General features: G+C 37.9%; 1 protein-coding gene across 2 annotated transcripts; it reads left to right on the plus strand.

The window, feature by feature from the left end:
* Positions 1 to 355: 355 nt before the first annotated feature.
* Positions 356 to 19,121, plus strand: LOC144202987 (sodium-coupled neutral amino acid transporter 3-like). 2 transcript variants are annotated; one of them, XM_077726143.1, is made up of 17 exons: positions 356 to 953; positions 7,544 to 7,762; positions 8,269 to 8,301; positions 8,823 to 8,913; positions 8,997 to 9,112; positions 10,714 to 10,787; positions 11,227 to 11,319; positions 11,423 to 11,504; positions 12,865 to 12,947; positions 13,520 to 13,578; positions 13,899 to 14,042; positions 14,652 to 14,731; positions 15,289 to 15,389; positions 15,534 to 15,658; positions 15,853 to 15,997; positions 16,086 to 16,189; positions 16,350 to 19,121. In XM_077726143.1, exons 2-17 carry the CDS (start codon positions 7,626 to 7,628, stop codon positions 16,452 to 16,454), a joined length of 1,572 nt encoding a protein of 523 aa, XP_077582269.1. In that variant the 5' UTR covers positions 356 to 953; positions 7,544 to 7,625; the 3' UTR covers positions 16,455 to 19,121. The 2 variants fall into 2 exon arrangements, with proteins under 2 accessions (XP_077582269.1, XP_077582270.1); XM_077726144.1 differs by lacking the exon at positions 8,269 to 8,301 and having other exon boundaries at positions 357 to 953.
* The last annotated feature ends 498 nt before the right edge of the window (positions 19,122 to 19,619 follow it).

The following is a 19,619-nucleotide window of genomic DNA, read 5'->3' on the forward strand; positions in this document are numbered from 1 at the left end:
GAAATTGCTCCGAGGTTTGCGTGTGAGCGTGAATGTTGTTTCTCTCCATGTGCCCTGCAATTGGCTGGCCTCTCGCGACCCTTGTGAGGATAAGTGGTTCATAAAATGAATTTAAAAAAAAAAACAATGAAAGAATAATGACATTGAAGAATATGAGTCTACATCCTTGTGGGTTTAGTCCGGAGTGTGTGGTAGGTGAAGATGCTGCATGTGCATGTCTTTCTTTATACTTGGTATGCCGAGGGAAAGGATGCAACTGACAATCCCAGGAGAAACGCGTGCAGATGACCTAGAAATGGAACAAAATCACACCCACGCATAGGATGAGCGCACATGACTTCAATCCGCCCTACACATTGTGGATTGCGCATCAAGTGACGCAAATACATTGCAATTGGACAGGTTCGCCTGGGAGATCCACGTGAGTTATATTTTTGGATGCTATTAAAGGAGACGTCCACGGGTGTTAAGAAAAAAATGTGTATGTGACGTCCTCACATCCCATTCACTTCTCTGTCGACTTACTGGGCATGCGTGAGCAAACAGGCGGTAAACCTACGGCGATAAATTCCCATACTCGATTTATCACCTCGCCATCAAGTCGCTCTTCTTTTTTTAACGTCTGATTTGGTTTTCCCACCGTTATAATAATAATATTATAGTATTCGTGTGAGGATTTGAGGGAAAAGACGAGGGTAGTGGCAGTTGAGAGGGGCTGTAGGGGGGCTCCATCAACATTTCCAACAATCCTTTTGATTGGAGTCGCCGCGTGCGTGCGCGCGTGCGATAGGCGGGTCGAAAAAAAGCGCTCCTCGCATCCCTCATCGAAGGAGATTAGGGCCAAGGGGGGAGGTAAAACACATGCAGAGGTGGACACGACGGAAGACGACACAAGACTGAGCGATCCATCTCGTGCGGACATATTCCAGAGTTGGAGGACACTTTCTTCTCCGGTAAGGCTGCCAACGATTGGCTTTTAACTGTCACTCATTTCTATTGGGAACGTGACAATGGGAGAAAGCATAATTCTGAAAGTGAAAGTATACAGTTTTTATGCATTTTCTGCTGTGCCAATGTTCTCATTATGTGCTGCATGAATATTTTAATCTTTCCAGTGAGCAGTGATTTTACATGGGAATATCTTATGCCTTGGCATCATCTAAAAATGGTGGTATGTGTGGTGGTAGTATTCAAATTAATTCACTTTCCAGTAAGTAACAGTTTAGGGAGTAAATAAGCTACAAAACGATTTTATGAATTGCCACTCGTATCTAAAAAATATGCATAAAATAAAATAATTATTTGTTTATTTAAAGTAACCATGCTACATTAATGTTACAGTGTTATAATCATTTAATCAGTGGAAATTTGTACACAAAATGTGGAGCTACACAGGTAAACAGGCAATGAAACAACATTATCTTATATGTAACAATGTTTTTACTACTACTACTGCAGCCTACTTAAGGGTTGTGATTGTATCAGTGAATATGTAGATGCCTGCATAAGATGGCCAACAGGTTGCCAAGGTGCAGACTCCCCAAAGAGCTGTGCAATCACAATTAAATTAATCATGATACATAGACTATTTTTTCTTCACCTTGTCCTCTTACAGAAAGTTTTTTTTCTGAGGTACAATGTTTTTGATGGATGTTCTTCTTATTGCTAACCCATGGCAGACATTTAATATGTATATTTATAGGGAACAGTTGCGGTTTAATGACAATTACATTTACTATTCAAATAGTGAATTCTGGTGTTATTAGATATAATTATGGTGTAGTAAAAAAAAGAGCTCTGTGTGAAAAATACAAAAATCATTAGTGACGGGCTATTGTCGCTTTGAAGGAAAAATGTCATCGCGTCAATGCACTTTGTTAGAAAGCGTAAGAGCTTAATTTTTCTGCCACAAGCAACAGCTGGCTCACAGGGAAACCATGTTGGGTCATCCTATGTTGATCAAGGACACTTCAGCCTCTTTTTGTGCCTAAGTATTGAGTGTCAGCATGAATGGTTGTTCGTCTCCTTGTGCCTTGCGATTGGCTAACCGTCAATTCCGGGTGTCCCCCACCTGGTGCCCATAGTTGACCGGGATTCGGCTCCCATGTGACGATCAGCGGATTAGAAAATGAATGCACATGAGAAAAAAAGATCTCCATATAACAAAAAATAAATAAATTATATGATGTACGATCGATCACCTTATGCCCAGTAAAGTATGTAAATGCAAAATGAAGTAAATTTGATTTTACTGCAAGGTCAAATACTAATCTTTTACAGTAAACTGGATGACAGCACTGCAAAGGCAATTCGTACATGATGAATCTGATAAAGGGCTTGTGAGCAGCAGGTGGCAGTGAGAGGTGATTCAGACTATGTCCCTTTAACCTCCAAAAAATTTGATTTGTTTTTTAATTGAGGCGTCTCATGGTGTAGAAGTTCATTCGCCTATCTTTCTGTGTGCTCTACGGCTAACTGGCAACCAGTCTAGGGTTGGACTTTCTATCTTCACTGTATATAAATGACTTTACTATCGACAATGCAGAACTAGGAGAAATTGGGAGTTGAATATCACATTTCACATGATCGGATCAAACCTACAATCTCAAGGTCGAAATACATCCACTCTACCTACCACCTTTGTGTTCATGCACCATAAGGAATAACTCATAATGCTTAAGTCTGTTCTGACCGAATTTAGTAGAACATGAACATAGGGCATTTTAATTAGTATTAATGGCAGGTATTGGATTGACTATTCGGATGAGCCGAAGCATCGGAATGTGTTGAGATTATGTTTGGAGTGGTTGTTCATTGCAAATAGTACAAAAAGATCAGTTTTACCCAAATTATTTTTCATCTTGGATTGTTGCAGCTAGAATTTTATGGAAAAGTAAAGAAAATTAGTTCTTGAACCAAGTTTATATTCAACTGTGAGTGCCACAACTGAATGCAATTTAACTGATTAAATGATAATGATTCAAATACAACATTCCCAATGATACTTGACTCCAATTGAATGATATTGATGATTTAAATTTGATAAATTTAAATTCGTTTTTGAAGATATTGTCGAGATAATGCAAAAAAATGTAAAGGGCCGAGAATGCTGAGCTGGACTTTACATAGGAATCGTGTGGATGACCATTAGTGAATGAATGCACATAAGCATGGTGTCCAGCAATTAACAGTAGACTGACTCCTCATCATTCTTTGAAACTTCCATGTGAAGAAGATCAGCTTGGTAACACAGTGGTCGCACACGGTAGATTGTACTTCCAGCTGGATGAATCCTTTGGCCCCCATCATGCGCCCTTTCTTTTGCGAGCTTCCCGTGCGATGACGGTGAGGCAGATGCCAACAGAGGGAGGCACTTTGTTTTAGGGCACATGACTGAGAGAAGAGAACTCTGGTATTATACAACAGTTGGCAAGTTTCAAGTTTTCTTATTGTTCTGACTAATACATGAGCATACGCCTTCCTCTTTGGTTCTATCACTGGGTTCCTTTGTATTTGCTCGCTGGACATGCTGCCTTTGTTTCCACAATGCAAAACTAACCCTCTTTGGATGACGATTTGCCGCTAACAAAGTCTTTTTGTTCTCTCACCAACAAGTTTGTTTAAATCTAGAGTCAAATTGTGGTGTGTGTGTGTGTATGTATATATTAACAAAATTCAACTGAAACTTACAAAAACTAAGCAACTTAATTCTACTGCATATACGCATATAAATGAAGCTCTTTTAGTTTTTTCCAAGTTCCTATGTCTACTGTATTTGACACTATATCTTAAAACTAAAATGATTTCAGTATTTAAATGAACTTGCAAACAAAAAATGTTAAAATGTATATGTGATAGGGCAATATTTTTATTCATTTACTTTGCTAGATTAATTTGGCGCACTATAAACTTGTTTAAGGTCGAATTTTGACTGACAAATTACAACAACAAATCAGCATGGACAGCATTTAAAAAGCATTCTGAATTGCTGATCCAGTGTTATCTTATATCAAGTGTTCTAGCCGTAGTTGAAATTTGTTCCCTAGGGCGGATATTCGTAAATCTGAACAGCTGTACCCACCTATTTTTGTTCAGAGTGAAGGATTACAAGAACATATAGGCCTGATGCTATCACAGCCCGTTGACTTTCTTTTAATTTAGACAGATGTTGTTTTCATTGATAGTGTGGTAACACTTACACAATGATTTGTGCAATGTTTTTTTAGTTAGAGTGGGGGTTTTAACTCCACTGTAGATATATATGACAAAATACTACATTTTACAAGCAAGAATTTACGTAAAGGTTTTATCCTAATTTCATGGCAGATCCTTCCAAATCCGATTTCCGGTTTCAACCAAGTTTATTTCACAAAAAATATTCCCTGATAGATCTATTAGCAGTCCATCAGTAAAATCGTGACCACGTTTAATCCCTTAATCTGATGAAAATCTGTTTCCAAAGCGTAGTGTGATTTGCTTTAGTTGTTCCCGCTTACAAATACTATGTGTGTAGTAGTTTATTTGTCCCTTGCATTTCTACTTTTCCTTCACATATTTGTAAAAAAAACTAAATAATTATAATAAAATATTGTACTAGGGGCACACTGAAGGAAGGTTCTGATGCACATTCATTGGGAGTATCATCAAAGTGTGATTTGAAGAATAAAGGTTAAGATCTAAAACAAATATGCACATAGAGTCCGAGTGCACAGTGATAGCCTGTTCAGGTATCACTTTAGGAATAACAATCAACAAAACTACTCCGGAGCTGACGTCTCTCAGGACAAAGGCTTGCGTCAGAGCAAGCGGAATTAAGGCTCAGCTTGTTTTGGCAAAATGAGGTGCTGATTTGTAGAGGGCCTCAAAAAACAACCTTAGTTGTCTTTAAAAGACTAATTTACTGCTCCAACAAAGACTACTGCAGTATATGATTTACTCATCCTTTGATAGCATTAATAAAACAACTTTATATGATGATGTGGACATATATTATTACTCATTTTCATCTTCCAGTTCATATTTTCTTGTAAAGTTGTTCAAGGGTTATGTTCATTTTTCTAAAGACTCCACAACTGACAGATTTATCCTTATCGTGTCAGTCTTTCCGTGTTCTGCAGTGCTCTATGATGCATTTAAAAAAGAAAAGCATTGGAGCGCAAGAATGAATGAGAAAGAGAATCCTTTGCTACTACTTCATAATGGCCTCTTCTCTAACATACAATAAACCTTACATAAAACATAAGGTGGTGCAATTACCCTATGTATTCATGTTCCACCAAGCAATACAGTTCACTTGAATACGCTACACCCTGATGTGTTTAGTAGCTATGCAAGCAGAATGGCCCCCCAAATCATGACTTCATGAAGACATAGACCAGTGATTTCAATGAAGAGATAAAACATGACATAATTTCATGGACCATGAGGTCAAATGCCTTTAAATCTACTCCTACAGAGTTTATGGTTTCCAAAAATGTTACAAAGGCCCAAGTTTTATTTTAAAAATGGGTTTCATTCCTTAGACCAGTGATTCCAAGGACTTGTGCTGTGAAAAATGACGGTAATTTATTTTTTATATGAGATAATTTACTGTTAAATGTTCATCTATGGCATTTCAAATATATCCGAGTGCCCCCCTCCTCCGGCCCGAAGTCATCTGGGATAGGCTCCAGCACCCACCCGCAACCCTTGATAAAGTGGTTCAGAAAATGAATGAAATGCTCTGCTGCCTTTGATAAGAACACAATGATTGGTCGTGCAATGACTCTCACCAATCAGATGTACGGTTTGTCGCCACGCTGCTCCAAGCCTTTGGGGTGGCACTCGTGTAACTAGACAAGCCATCGTCTATTATCCTTAAATGGCCTCCCCCTTAGTGGTCTTGAGATTTGTGAACTCTGTGAGTGGCAGTGCGTTTCTGTGCGCTCATTTGTCGAATGTGTACGAGCCATGGCTGCCGTCAGCGATTCCGCTACAACTGCACACGGAGAAAGGACCGTGGCATTTGCTGAATCCAAGGTGGCGTCTTTTCAATTGGAAGTTTTTTTTGTTTTTTTTGTTTATTTCAACTCTGTAGAGTGGCCCAGCAAAGTACAGCCAAATCGGCCTGGCAGTATAATGATGCCCGGGCACAATAGTGCCACTGTTACCCAACCTGTTCCCAGGAAACGACACAACATGTGCCATTGTGTACTGTGCTTTGCTGCCCAACCACGTTGCCTGGGTTTAGCCAGAGACACGGAGAAGTTGGCTGTGCAGCCAAGCTCACGGCAACATGGTTGGTAAGAGGGCTTCAGAAGAATGATAGATGAATTCTAGGTGTATTCACCTCTCTTTTTGTTTGGTGTGCTAATATCACAAAAAGCTACATTACAAGGAAAGGAAGGCTTTAGAGCGGAAGAACCCTGTGGGGATAGCAAATACAGCTGAGTGGTTGCCAAGAATGGCCCTATATAATAAAACCCTTGCATTGTTGCTATGTTGAACACTCCTCAATAAACAAGGGGACCGAGGAAGAAGTGTCAAGCGAAATAAATAAAAAAAGCGACAGTTCAAACCGGTTGGTAGCTGGTCCGAGCTGGTTCCTCTCTTTATAACTGCACGGCATTTGAGTGTGTGTGTGGCAACCAGTGTGCTCTCACTTCTAGCTTTCAAGGGTGCTTATGCAGCACAGCAAAAGGGATCATTCAGTGCCAGCCAGCTGGGGGGGCCTTTTGGTCTGTGCCGTCCAGGAGAAGCATGTCACAAACGCCATTCTGAGTCAGTCGGTCGTCTAAGACAGCACAGCACGACTCCTAGGAAATAGCCAAGTGTGCCACAATTTAATGAAAGTCCCTTCTTTCGCTTAACCTAGACCTGTCAGTTGATATGTCAATTATGATTGGAATCTGTCAAAACATCTATTCAATCCAATTCTTTACTGATTTTTTATTCCGGGAAATGAATGTTTTTTCTCATTGTCCCTGGTAAATCGAATCTACACTTTTTGCCAAAACCTGCTTTTGAATGATTTCAAGTTCACAGAACATAGATTGATTTAAAAAAACGTGAGCACAAGTCATTTGATGACTCAGATTTTGTATTATTATTCAATTTTTCCCCCCAAATGTGACTCATCTCATCTTTTGAACCACTTTGTCCTCACTAGGGTCACGGGTGGGGGGTGCTAGAGCCTATCCCAGCTGACTATGGGCAGGGGACACCCTGAATTAAATAGGTGGCCAGCCAATTGCAGGGTACAAGGAGGCAAACAACCATTCATGCTCACACTCATACCTAGGGGCAATTTAGTGTGTCCAATCAGCCTACCACACATGTCTTTGGAATGTGGGCAGAAACCGGAGTACCCGGAGAAAACCCACGTAGGCCCTGGGAGAATATGCAAACTCCACACAGATGGACCGCTCACTGGGAGTTGTTAAATAATGTACATGGCATCAATTTAAAAAAATCCAGATAAAACTGAATTAATGGATTTTAAATGAATTTTGTGGTTATTTTATGATTTTAATAATTATTATTTATTATTCATTCCCATCTACAGATTCCCGGTGGAACATATAAGCTCATTCTCCAAGTAACGGCATACAAGTGAAGTTGTCTTAGCCACAAAGACAACAGAAGACATGAGCGAGGACAAGCCTGCTGAGGGTGCGGAGACGGCCCCCTCTGAAACAAACGCTCTTCCAAATGGTAGAGGTCATGATGCAATTGATGAGATGCCACCGCCTTCCAAAATACCACCTGCGGATGATGGCCAAACGTGAGTGTGTCTTCATTGTCTTTCTTTTAGACACCTGACAATGTAATTAGGCTGCAAAGAACATTTGCCCGAAAACTGAATATGAAACATGGTATAAGTTGTTCATCAATGTCAAGATACGTAATGTGGCCTCACAGTTTAGCTGGCTTAGGATGTCGTCTACCCGCTGGCCCGGTTACCATAGTAACTGTCCCATAACTGCAGGGTTTAGGGTACAAAGCTTGTAACAGCCAATGTGATGTAATCGCTCGGTGTGTGTGCCTTTAAGCAAGACTCTGACTTCCTCACTATGCATCCATGGATAAACAATGCTGTTTGAATTGCCTAAGCTAAAAACCTAATTATCTCATCCCTGCTGTCTGGCAGTCATTTGCTAGCATGTAAACGCTTCCGTCATAGAAAACTATGTCATGGCATTATTGTTGTCATTGTACGTATTATGACCAATAATCATTTCTAATTGTGCACTCGTTGGGTGATGGATGGCCTCTCTACAATACCTGTAGGGAAACGGCACCTAATAGTGGCCAGAATGTTAGGTACGTCTATGCTGAAGATCTCAATTGTGTTTTCTTTTCTCTCAATGTTGCATGTCAATAAGTTAGGTGCCCATAGGATATCTAATGCTAGCCCCTTAAAATTCAGTTTCCGTTGTATGTCATATTGATTTAATAGTTGTTACCCTGTTAAAATACATTTTAATAATGCTAAAAACCCTTTTTTCTATATTAAATACAATCTAACAATACATGCAAATAACAAATGGTGTACTCTTGCCAACACATAATACTATGATGACAAATAATTACATTAAATCATAATTATGTAAGCATGCTCTGGTCCAGATGCCATTATAGAAAGGCAAATACATGAGCTAATCAATGTTCAAATATGTGGGCACTTATAGTTACTTATAATAAGACTTGATTTTATTTTGGTACAAAATAAAGTAAAATACATACAGAATCAAAGCCACCTCATATTGATGTTAGCAGTTAATATCATAGCTGTGCATCATTGCTGTTAATAGTTTTATCTTTATATATTTTTTTCATTGTAGTCCCAACAGAACTGAGAATACGGAGAGCAACCAGCCAGAAGGACATGAGTTCACCCCAAGTGCCGAGAGCAAAACACCTCGATTTACTGATGTAAGGACATGTGACCCTGAACTGTAATGTACAACAAATGCAAAGAGTATTAACATGGAATTGTCTGCTATCTGTTTATATAGTTTGAGGGAAAAACATCCGTTGGAATGTCCGTCTTCAACTTGGGCAACGCAATCATGGGAAGTGGAATCCTCGGTCTGGCGTATGCGATGGCCAACACAGGAGTTGTTCTCTTTTTGTAAGTTCTTTGCATATTCAAGTTGTTTTTGTTTTGTAAAGAAAGGCACAGTGGATCTCAATTGTTTTTTTTATAACTATAATCTCAAAATAGGCTCATTAAATGTAACTGATAACATCAACACTTTCCCCAACACATTTACCTCCTTTGTTTTTTGCATCTCTAGCGGAAGGTGTGAAATTGGGAGGCGGGTGCTATTTCTCACAAAACACAACAAAAATATCACATATATAGATTTCCAGCACAGGTAAAACAATGATATGGAACTTAATTTTAATTTTTAAAAAAAGGGAAAAAAGATTCCTGTATAATCAATCAATTTTTTTGGCCATCAAAATACCCGTTAACCAACATTCAAAGATCCTAGTATCCCTTATTAAGAATAAGGTAATATAGCTACATTGTAGAAATATAGTAGCAATGGCAAGCACATTTTTATCCCATCAGATTTGTGTCTGCCTAAAATTATTTAATGACATTATTGAAGTGTTTGCCAAGGCAGTCATGTCTGGGGGATTTGCCCTAAAAGCTTCTTATATTCAGTTGAGTTGTGTGGTCTCACGTTTTTAGCTTTGCGACCTGAGTGAACCTAGTATGTGTGTGTGTTTGACTCTTGCTCACTGGCAAGCACATAGCAGACTACAGTACTCCATCCGGCTCCATTCCTGGGCAATGCTTCATTCAACATTAACCCAACAAGTGACCAGTCCAGAGTGGATTATAGCTTTCGCCTTTGGACAACTGGGAATGGCTCCAGATAGTGTGTAACTTTGAATAGGATTAAAATTGTCTGTAGGAACAGCTCATGACCAACATGCTTGCGTTTATATCCTGTTAAAATTAAATTATATTATTTGCTTAATATAATTTTATTAGTTTGCTTTATATCCTAATGATTCCAAGCAAGCAAAATATTGACTCAGTGGGGTTTCAGCTTGTTGGTGACTAGGAATGCAGTGAGAATGCTGAGAACTGAGCAACAGTGGTCCGAGTGTGTGATTTTAAAATACATTTTTCAATGAAATATCAGTCTGGATTGTTACTTGTCCCAAATTTACAAAAGAAATGAAGTAAATCGCCATTAATATAAGTAAAAATTGAATTATTTGAACATAAAAATGAAGTATAGCTAATAAAACAGAAGAAATGTGAAAATACTGATTCCTATATCCAGCAAAAACGTACTGTAAATCAATAAAGCAATGATGACAAGTAAAAAAAAAAAGGAAAGAGAGATTATTGTTAACTTGGGATTTTCTCTCAATCTGTGAAACCCAACATTGCTTTTGAAAAAGTTCATCTGCTGTGTAGCTGCTTAGTGTGCTAGAGGTCAGAGGGCAGACAACTTGATCAGCTGCAGTAACAATCCAAGATAAAGGCGAGCCCTGTGGACTTGCAAGCATGTATCTATACCACAGCTGCATAAATAACTGCAATGGCAATGTGTAGTGCAAGGTAAAGAAATACATTTTTATTTGTATTTACTCACAGTTGGTTTGGTTAAAGGTGCCATTTAGTGTTTTTCACCCCATTCTCTTTGATGTCCTTTTATCAAGTTTGCAAAAATTGCATTAAAACATGAACCAATTATCAATTTGCAGGGTTCTCCTAACAGTGGTGGCCGCCCTTTCGTCGTATTCAATTCATTTGCTGCTCAAGTCTTCTGGTATTGTAGGTATGTAACATGAAAGACCTTATAGACTTAAATAAAATAAATAATTATTATGTAAAAATTTGGTAAATAACATAATCTAATTGTATTCTGATTTAATCATTGCATGTGATGCTAAACTATTATATGTGACTATATTGACCTAATTCTGAATAAACTAAAACATGTAAGCCTGTTAAAAGGAAAAATAAAAATATATTAGTCTTCTTGTATTAGTAGTAAAGGATAAGTACAAACCATCTAGATTGCTGTGGCAAATAGACAATTGTATTAAAGGGGAGTGGATGATCTTATTCTTTTCTTTATTGAAGTCATATTTGCCATAAAGTCCTGTAGGTGCTACATTAGATGGTGGCCTTCTAACCATTCGTATATGTCATGAAAAATACCAATTTGGGTCGAATGTACATTTCAATGATGAACTTTTTTTTCATGCTGGAAGGTATCCGTGCTTATGAACAGCTTGGCTACAGAGCTTTTGGCACCCCAGGGAAGATGGCGGCAGGTATCGCCATCACACTGCAAAACATTGGAGGTGAGCATATAAAAATAACTTCAAGATTTCTGTTCGTACATTATTTTGGCAGATTTTGCCTTGCTGAACTCTTATCTAAACAACATATGCCTACTTTTCACAGCAATGTCCAGTTATCTGTATATCGTCAAGTATGAATTTCCACTGGTCATTCAGGCCTTTCTTAGGGTGGATAAACCTGCAGGGTGAGTAACGACACTTGACCTAAAATAATTTAGTGCCATTTTGTAGAATCAAGGATTGAACATCAGACACAGTGGGAAATAGATTGTTTTTTAAAACAAATACATATAGCCCTCTCACTGTCATGACAGTTGGATACACGGCACAGCTGGCTTGTGAACAGCTGTCATACTAACCCGGAGGAAGAGAGCACCATGCTAAACCGGGAAAATCTCTCTAAAAAAAAACAGCTTCTCTCCATGAGTGCAATGTAAACCTTAGAATATCTATGGTCAAGTGCAGGTGGCCACACAGACAAAAAGTGTGATTTTAGCCCCTAACCATTTCACTCTTGGCCCACTTACAAGCCATGTTCATTATATGTTGAAGGGGATGGAACGTGTCACTCGCAAGGCATCATTAGTGATTAAATTGAGCTCTTCAAATCAGTGGAATAGAATGTTAGGAGAAGGATTTGAGGCCAAATGGAGTAGGGTTGCTTGCAAACTGTTAAGCTGATGTAAATACTTGCATGATAGCATGATGACAGTTACTAAATTATAATTGTTTCTACAGATATTCAGATGAAAAGCTTTTAAATAGTGACCCACACCTGAAATTCATTATATTTACTCATTAAATACCCAAATCATAATTTCTAGTCTGTGGAAAAAATCCACACACATGGGAAATCTTATTTTGGACTTGCACTTTTATAATTCTCTCAATATTTATTTCATTGTGAATGGAATTTGCATAATAATGTACATGTATGTCTAATTTATTTTTTCTTAAGCCCCTATTTTTTTATGAATGATGGTGGGTTTGTAATTCTGTGTTAATCATGGAAAGATTGTATACCTCCCTGCACCAGATGTCCAGAGGGCAAGGTGACAACAGAATAGATGAGGCTCAACATTTTTTTGTGTGCGTGCCTGTGGCAGGGCTATACAGCTATCAAGAGCGTGTGTATCTATGCATTTTTTGCACTTGATGGAAGAGAAGAAGGCTAGCACCCTATCTAAAAATAGCCCCTTGTTGTTTCACACTAGTATAACGCATGCATCGCACGGTTATGCTTTGCCAAACCTCCCTCTGGATTCAAAATCTTATTTTTTGCATAGCAATATCTATAACTACCTTCAATTGTTTCCATAATTGTTATCCCCAACAATTAGTCTGCATGACATAACCAAGTGAGCTGTGACAAATTTCCAATTTGACTTGGTTTTAAGAAATTGGGGAAGGAATTATTTTTATTTCTGCACTCAAAGCAGTTTCATACTATATTGTCATTTTATGCAGTACTCAATGAAGACATAGTTTTGAATAAATAGTATTTTTTTGTTTTCGTGATGGTCTAATTTTGCTCCCTATCTGCAGTGAATGGTACATGAACGGCAACTACCTTGTGATCATTGTTTCCATCGCTGTGATCTTGCCACTGGCACTCATGAAGCAGCTTGGTGAGTCAATGCACTGATATTTTTTAAGTATATTAGCATAAAACTTGTGACATATATAATCCTTATGTACAGTGTTTCCTCAAGATATGATTTGAACTCTTGCCAGATATTGCTCTTTAGTCAAGATTCCGGTAAAATTGCCTGAAATATGGTTTATATCTAGAAAATCTGTATTAAGTCAGTTTATCTCCAGGCAGAAACTGTATTAGGCACACATTTAAAAAGTAAAAGCAAGTTCAATGAGTTCACTTCAATGTTCTAAAGTTAAAATGTGTGTCTACAAGAAACACATGAACCGGAAACAAAGTTACAATACTATCCCTTATTTCATTTGTGTACATAACCTAACTCCAAAGAAATTAGGGCATCATTTTTAAGGGATGCATTAGAGTCACTAATGAGCTCCTTTTCCCATCACATCAAATCACAAGGGAATCCAATATTACATTAGCTTCACTGTCACCCAGTGGACAAAACATTTTATATAGTTACAATAGAAGTCTTAAAGTACTGTCACTCTAATACATAAATATACAAGAAATAATGCTAATAAACTGTTTGTTTTGTTCCAGGTTATTTGGGATATACCAGTGGTTTCTCCTTGAGCTGCATGGTATTTTTCCTAATTGCGGTAAGTCTCATTTGTCTTATGGATAAACGTAAACATGGTCTAAAGAACAGTACTATATGGTGATGTACTGTAATCAGCTTGTAATAAAATTGGCACATTGACCTTCCCACCAGCTCCACAATATTCTCAGCTCGCTATTTGCGTGCTGCTGTTCCAGGCTACACTGATTGTCTGACTTTCACTGACCTACTTTTGCCTGTGGGGGCTGTAATCCATGAATTGCTCTCTCTCTCTTACTCTTTAGGCGATAGATAATGTTTGCTTAATATTCAAACTGCATCTTTTTTCAAGGTGATGCGTGTCCGTTTGCACCCCTGCAGGTTATCTATAAGAAGTTCAATATCCCCTGTCCATTTGTGGACTTTACCTTCAATGGCACTGCCGGTGGCCTTCTGAACATCACGGATCCTGGTGGAGAGGTAGACCCTTCCTGCGCTCCCAAAATGGCCAACCTCAACTCCCAAGTAAGGTTCAAGCATGGTTACGCATCCAGACTGCCACTGAACACTGCCACAACACTTATGTCATCTGCAGCATGCTGCCAGCGACATATCACTATCCAAGCATGGTCACATTTGGCTTGAAGCACAGTATAGCACCCTATGTGTCAGTGGAGGGTTCATTAAGGTGTTAATAAAGGGGAAATAAGTTCAAACGTCAAAATTGGTCAGTTAGGGCTTAACAATAGATGTGTAATTGGCAGTTTCATGACAATGCAAGGTAATATTTTTTGGGGGGGGAATAATACAGTATTTGCTGATGTTACCAAGTCTAGCTCGATTCAATTTAATTTTATTCTTTGAATTATTAATGTTAATAATAAATGAATGCAATAATTCAAGACAATCCATTGCATTCCACATCAAACACTAAAACATAAAAATATATTTTTTGATGTTTTTGAAAACTTTATTGCTGAAACTATTGAGAAATTGGGGGGCTCATCTCTGGGAAACAATTAGCTCTCTATCATGTGTGTGGCCGAGGAAAAGCCAGAAAAGCGCAACATTGGTGGTAAGACGCCTGGGATGGCGCTGCTGTATCTATGGTGACCTTTTGGGGTTCATTTTCAGACTGCCTACACCATCCCCATCCTGGCCTTTGCCTTTGTGTGCCACCCTGAGGTGCTGCCCATCTACACAGAGCTACGCAAGTATGTGCTTACAATGGGGAAAAAAAGCTCTGCCCACCTAACACACAAATGGGCTTCAATTTCAACTGCGTGTTTGGCTGATTCTTTATTTTTTTTTTTTTTTTTTTTGGCACTCCTTTAACTCCTGGCATGTGGTATGCGTAATGTTTGCTTCCAAACACAGTTGGATCCTACAATTAGTGGGTTACAGTGGAATCTCCATGGCTCAATGCTATAGTATGTCATAGTACTATGTCATAGTATGTCATTTAATATAGACTTGCACACCGTAGTAATTGTTTAGTATTTAATATCCAGGCTTTGTTACCACTTGAGACAGGACAGGGCTATATATAATGCAAATGAATGCAATCCAAATGAAAACAATTTCCAAATTTAGGAGGTCAAAAACAAGGTTTTTTGACCAAGGAGGTTCCACTAAACAAATTCAAAGGCTGTAAAATGTTCATACTGCTAAAACTAATTTAAATACTGCTTATATTTACTCTTGTTATAATGTAATTAGTCTATGTTTGTGTGTGTTTGTGATATTATATGGCTTTATCTCCATATTTCAGCCCCACCAAGAAAAAGATGCAACATGTGGCCAACATGTCAATTGCAGTCATGTACGTCATGTATTTCCTGGCTGCTCTTTTTGGATACTTGACCTTCTATGGTGAGGAATGTTAATCTTCTTCTCACTGCAGAATAACTATTGCAGTTCTTTTATACTTTTCAACATGAATTTGCACCCACTATTTGTGTACCACTACGTATTTTAATGATGTAAAATTTAATTTTTGGACTTTTTATCATTAAGGCGAAGTGGAGGCTGAGCTGCTTCACACCTACAGTCGCATTGATCCATATGACACGCTCATTTTGTGTGTACGGGTTGCCGTGCTTACTGCTGTTACACTCACTGTACCCATTGTGCTTTTTCCCGTAAGTATAATTGACATTTTAACACATTAAATATACAAGAATAAAAAATAATGTGATTCCCCACTATTTACGGGCTTTGGGGGCAGAACATTGACAATATAAGGTGGCAAATTGCACTAAAATATGAACTTTTAAAGGTTCTCTTAGCGACTTTGCAGTCTTCGTTCACTTTTTCATGTCTTTCCTTTCATCAGGTCCGAAGGGCTATTCAACAGATGATGTTTCCAAACAAAACCTTCAACTGGCCACGCCATATTGCAATTGCATTCATTCTGCTCGCATTTATTAACCTGCTGGTTATTTTTGCCCCAAACATCTTGGGTATTTTTGGGATCATTGGTAGGCATACACAACCACTGCAATTGATCAATTCGGAATGTTAAAATGTATATATTAGTATTATTTTTTTGGCTTGTATTATTATCAGGTGCCACATCTGCTCCTTGTTTGATCTTCATCTTCCCTGCTGTTTTCTACATCCGTATTGTACCCAAAGAAGAGGAGCCATTGCGCTCAACCCCCAAAATCCTGGTGAGAAACTCAAAAATAGTAATGATACGATGTATATATGGAGAAAAAAATCCCCATAATGCATTAGTTTACAGTTTGAGATCAGATAGAGAACAGGAAACAACATCGATTGATATTATTGATACATTGATATTATTTTTATTTTATGTATCTCTTGCAGGCAGCCTGCTTTGCTGGGCTCGGCTTCCTGTTCATGATCATGAGTCTGAGCTTTATCATTATTGACTGGACTTCAGGAAGTAGCAAAGCCAGTACTGGCCACTAAAGACCCCCCCACAAACCTGTCCATGAAATCAATTTTCCCTTTTTTGTGGATTTAGTTTAAACCTTGGTCATTGTGTTTTTACTATTGATCTTCCATAGACAATTTTGGAAGAGTGATCGGTTTTAAAGGACACACAGAAAAAAATAGGACTCCATTTGTTTGCACAAAACAAACTCGGTACTGTAAGACCTACACACAACACTATAGTACAGAAATATGTCCTTTTTTGGGGGGTTGAGGGGGTGTTCAAGGGTGTGCCTTGTGAGGAGATCTGTGGATGAGATCTGTTCAGACAAAAAAGCAACAATATAGGAAGGTTTTTCCTTTCTATGGTCATATGTACCTGTGCTGACACAATTTATGACTGCTGAGATAGCAAAGCACACATTCCTTTTAGCTCAATTGACCTTGTTGAAAGTTGTATTAAATTTTGAGAGGCTTTTACAACATAACCGTTACCTTAAGATTCCGTCCGAGCTCTAGTGTAGCGCAAAGCACATTTTCAACAACATTCCTTCCTCATCAATCTATATTTTATGATCAACAGGATTTTTTTCTTTCTTTTATTGCGTATCGTATTCTTTTGAATAAACTCCTTGCTGTCCTAAATTGGTTAAAAAAAAGTGGTGTCTTGAGATACAAGTTAAAATTCTTCCATGACTATAATAGGAAAAATGAAATTTTGCACCACTTGAATAATTATAACACCACTGCGATAATGATATTTTAGCCAAGTGTATCATTTTTCATATTTTTCAAGCATAAAGCTAATCAAATTTTAGTGCGGCAAAGACATATGATTGTTTTAAATATAGAATAAGTGATTCTTGTTTTATGTTTAGTTTGACAGGACACTTCAAAAGTGGTTAGCATGTCACCCTCACAGTGGGAAGAACTGGGTTCAAATCCAGTTCTGTCCACCTGTGTAGAGTTTGCATGTTCTCCCAGGGCCTTTGTGGGTTTTCTCCAGGTACTCCGGGTTCCTCCCACATTCAAAAACATGCATGGTAGGCTGATTGGACACTCTAAATCGCCCCTAGGTATGAGTGTGAGCATGAATGCTTGTTTGTCTCCTTGTGTCCTGCGATAAACTGGCCACCAAGTCAGCTGGGATAGGCTCCAGCACCCCCCGCGACCCTAGTGAGGATAAAGCAGCTCAGAAGATGAGATGGTTGTTATCAATCAACTTGAATTGAATTGACTGCCACTATGTAGTGCTGGTCTGAAGTAAAAACATGAATTTTGACAAATATGGCTTGTATCTAGAAAAACTCTTAAGTATTGACTCTTATCCCAAGGCACCACTGTTTATGTTTTGTTTTGAATAATTACCTATACTGGAGACCTCAAAAGCATTACCTCGATGTATCCTTTTTGGATTATTTTCAAACAAACAACAACAACAACAGGATAGAAGGTGCATTATTATTTACATGACCATCTAAATAACAGGGTCCATTCAAGCAGTAGCTTTCGGTAGTCGTGTCTTCATAAACGATATATGACATGCAATACTGTCAGCATTGTTGCTGTTTAGCATTAGCACTTTCTTTCACTAAAAGCACAACATCTCTTAGCCGTTCTAGCCGAGTGATTACGTGTAAAACACTTTAGACTTGTTTGGGCGTGTCTCTTTTCTATAACACAATATATGCTGTATTAATCAATCTAATGGAAATTCCACAAAAGTAGCATCGTGTCCATGGGTGTTATATCAAATGGTACTTGAATTAACAGAAACTTTCCTCATCTTCTTCTCCTGATCTATTTAATAGGGCAAAGGTGAATAACAGTCGTATGTATCGGTGCAGGTTTTTAATATTTATGAAAGGAAGCATCACAGTTATAGTGACTATACGGTGGTGTTGTCAAATTTTAATATACATCTACGTATATACTCCCAATAACTGAAGTACAATTCAAGTGTTAAAGCAAATGTACTATGCCACCAGTTGTACAGTTGGCTGATGCTGCTCAAAATCATTAGTGCTCTTGTCAGCCTTTCTGTATTTTAACATTGTTATTTTTGCTTCACATTGTTAAACTGGTCATTACTGTGTGAGTATTTGGTTGTGCTTTCAGTTTTTACACAACAAATGTTGTTTGTCCCCATTTTTATTTGCTGTGTCTCTCTCTCTGCTTACAAGAGTTTTCTATTCATTTATAGAGCGGTTAATTTGGGGTCAGCCTTTGTGTCTGCAGAGATTCAAATGGGTCTCCAAATTATTTGATTTCCATGCAAAACAGAAAACTCATCAAAGATGTGAAATATTATTAACTGTGGTCGGTGAAACTCAGTATTTGTGGATGATGCAACAAAACCTCTTGGAATCCTTTTGCCAGCTCTCAGTAACGTTTGTGTTGTTATAAATAAAAAAAATAGCATTAAACAATGACATTGGTCAGCATTTATAAACAAAAATGTAAATACTTGTACACCCTTTATATTCAATATGCATATATAGTTTGTATAATGTATATAGCAGTTATAGTTTAGTCCAATATACATATATTATATATAAAAATAAATATATATATCATTTTCAAAGTGCTTTTAAACCTATTGTCCTTCAATTGGTGTCTATTTTACTGTTTGTCTATATTTTAATATGTCAATGACAGTATTGTACTGTAAACAATGTTGCAATAAAGATAATGAAGTACCTATGTTTCGAGTGAATATTCCAATGATGATGACTATGCTGATAGGCTTGTTATTTTTCTGACATTATATTAAGTCAATATGCTATAGTAATGATAAATACATAATCAAGACATATTAAGAGATAAATAAAGGGTCAACATAATAAATAAATAGTACAAGTAGTAGTAATGTCTTGATTAGATCCTAGGTGCAGAACTCGAGTTGTCCTAGGGTCTGTTGGTCTTGGCTGTTATGGCTCTATAGCGCCTTCCAGAGGGCAGCAGGTTGAAGTGATGGAAGCCGGGGTGAGTATTGTCTTTTATAAGGCTCTCTGCTTTTCTAAGGCACTGGGACTTGTAGATGCTGGACAGAGTAGGTAGGGGGCAGCAATGATACACTGTTAATATAAAATTGAGTTGCATACAAAATATGCAATGCCAACAAAAACAATACTTCACTCAGTCCAGAGCGAATGAGGAACAGAAACTATATTTGATAAAATTACACGTTTGACTTATTCT

This window comes from Stigmatopora nigra, chromosome 10, assembly GCF_051989575.1.
Source record: "Stigmatopora nigra isolate UIUO_SnigA chromosome 10, RoL_Snig_1.1, whole genome shotgun sequence".
Lineage (NCBI taxonomy): Eukaryota > Metazoa > Chordata > Actinopteri > Syngnathiformes > Syngnathidae > Stigmatopora > Stigmatopora nigra.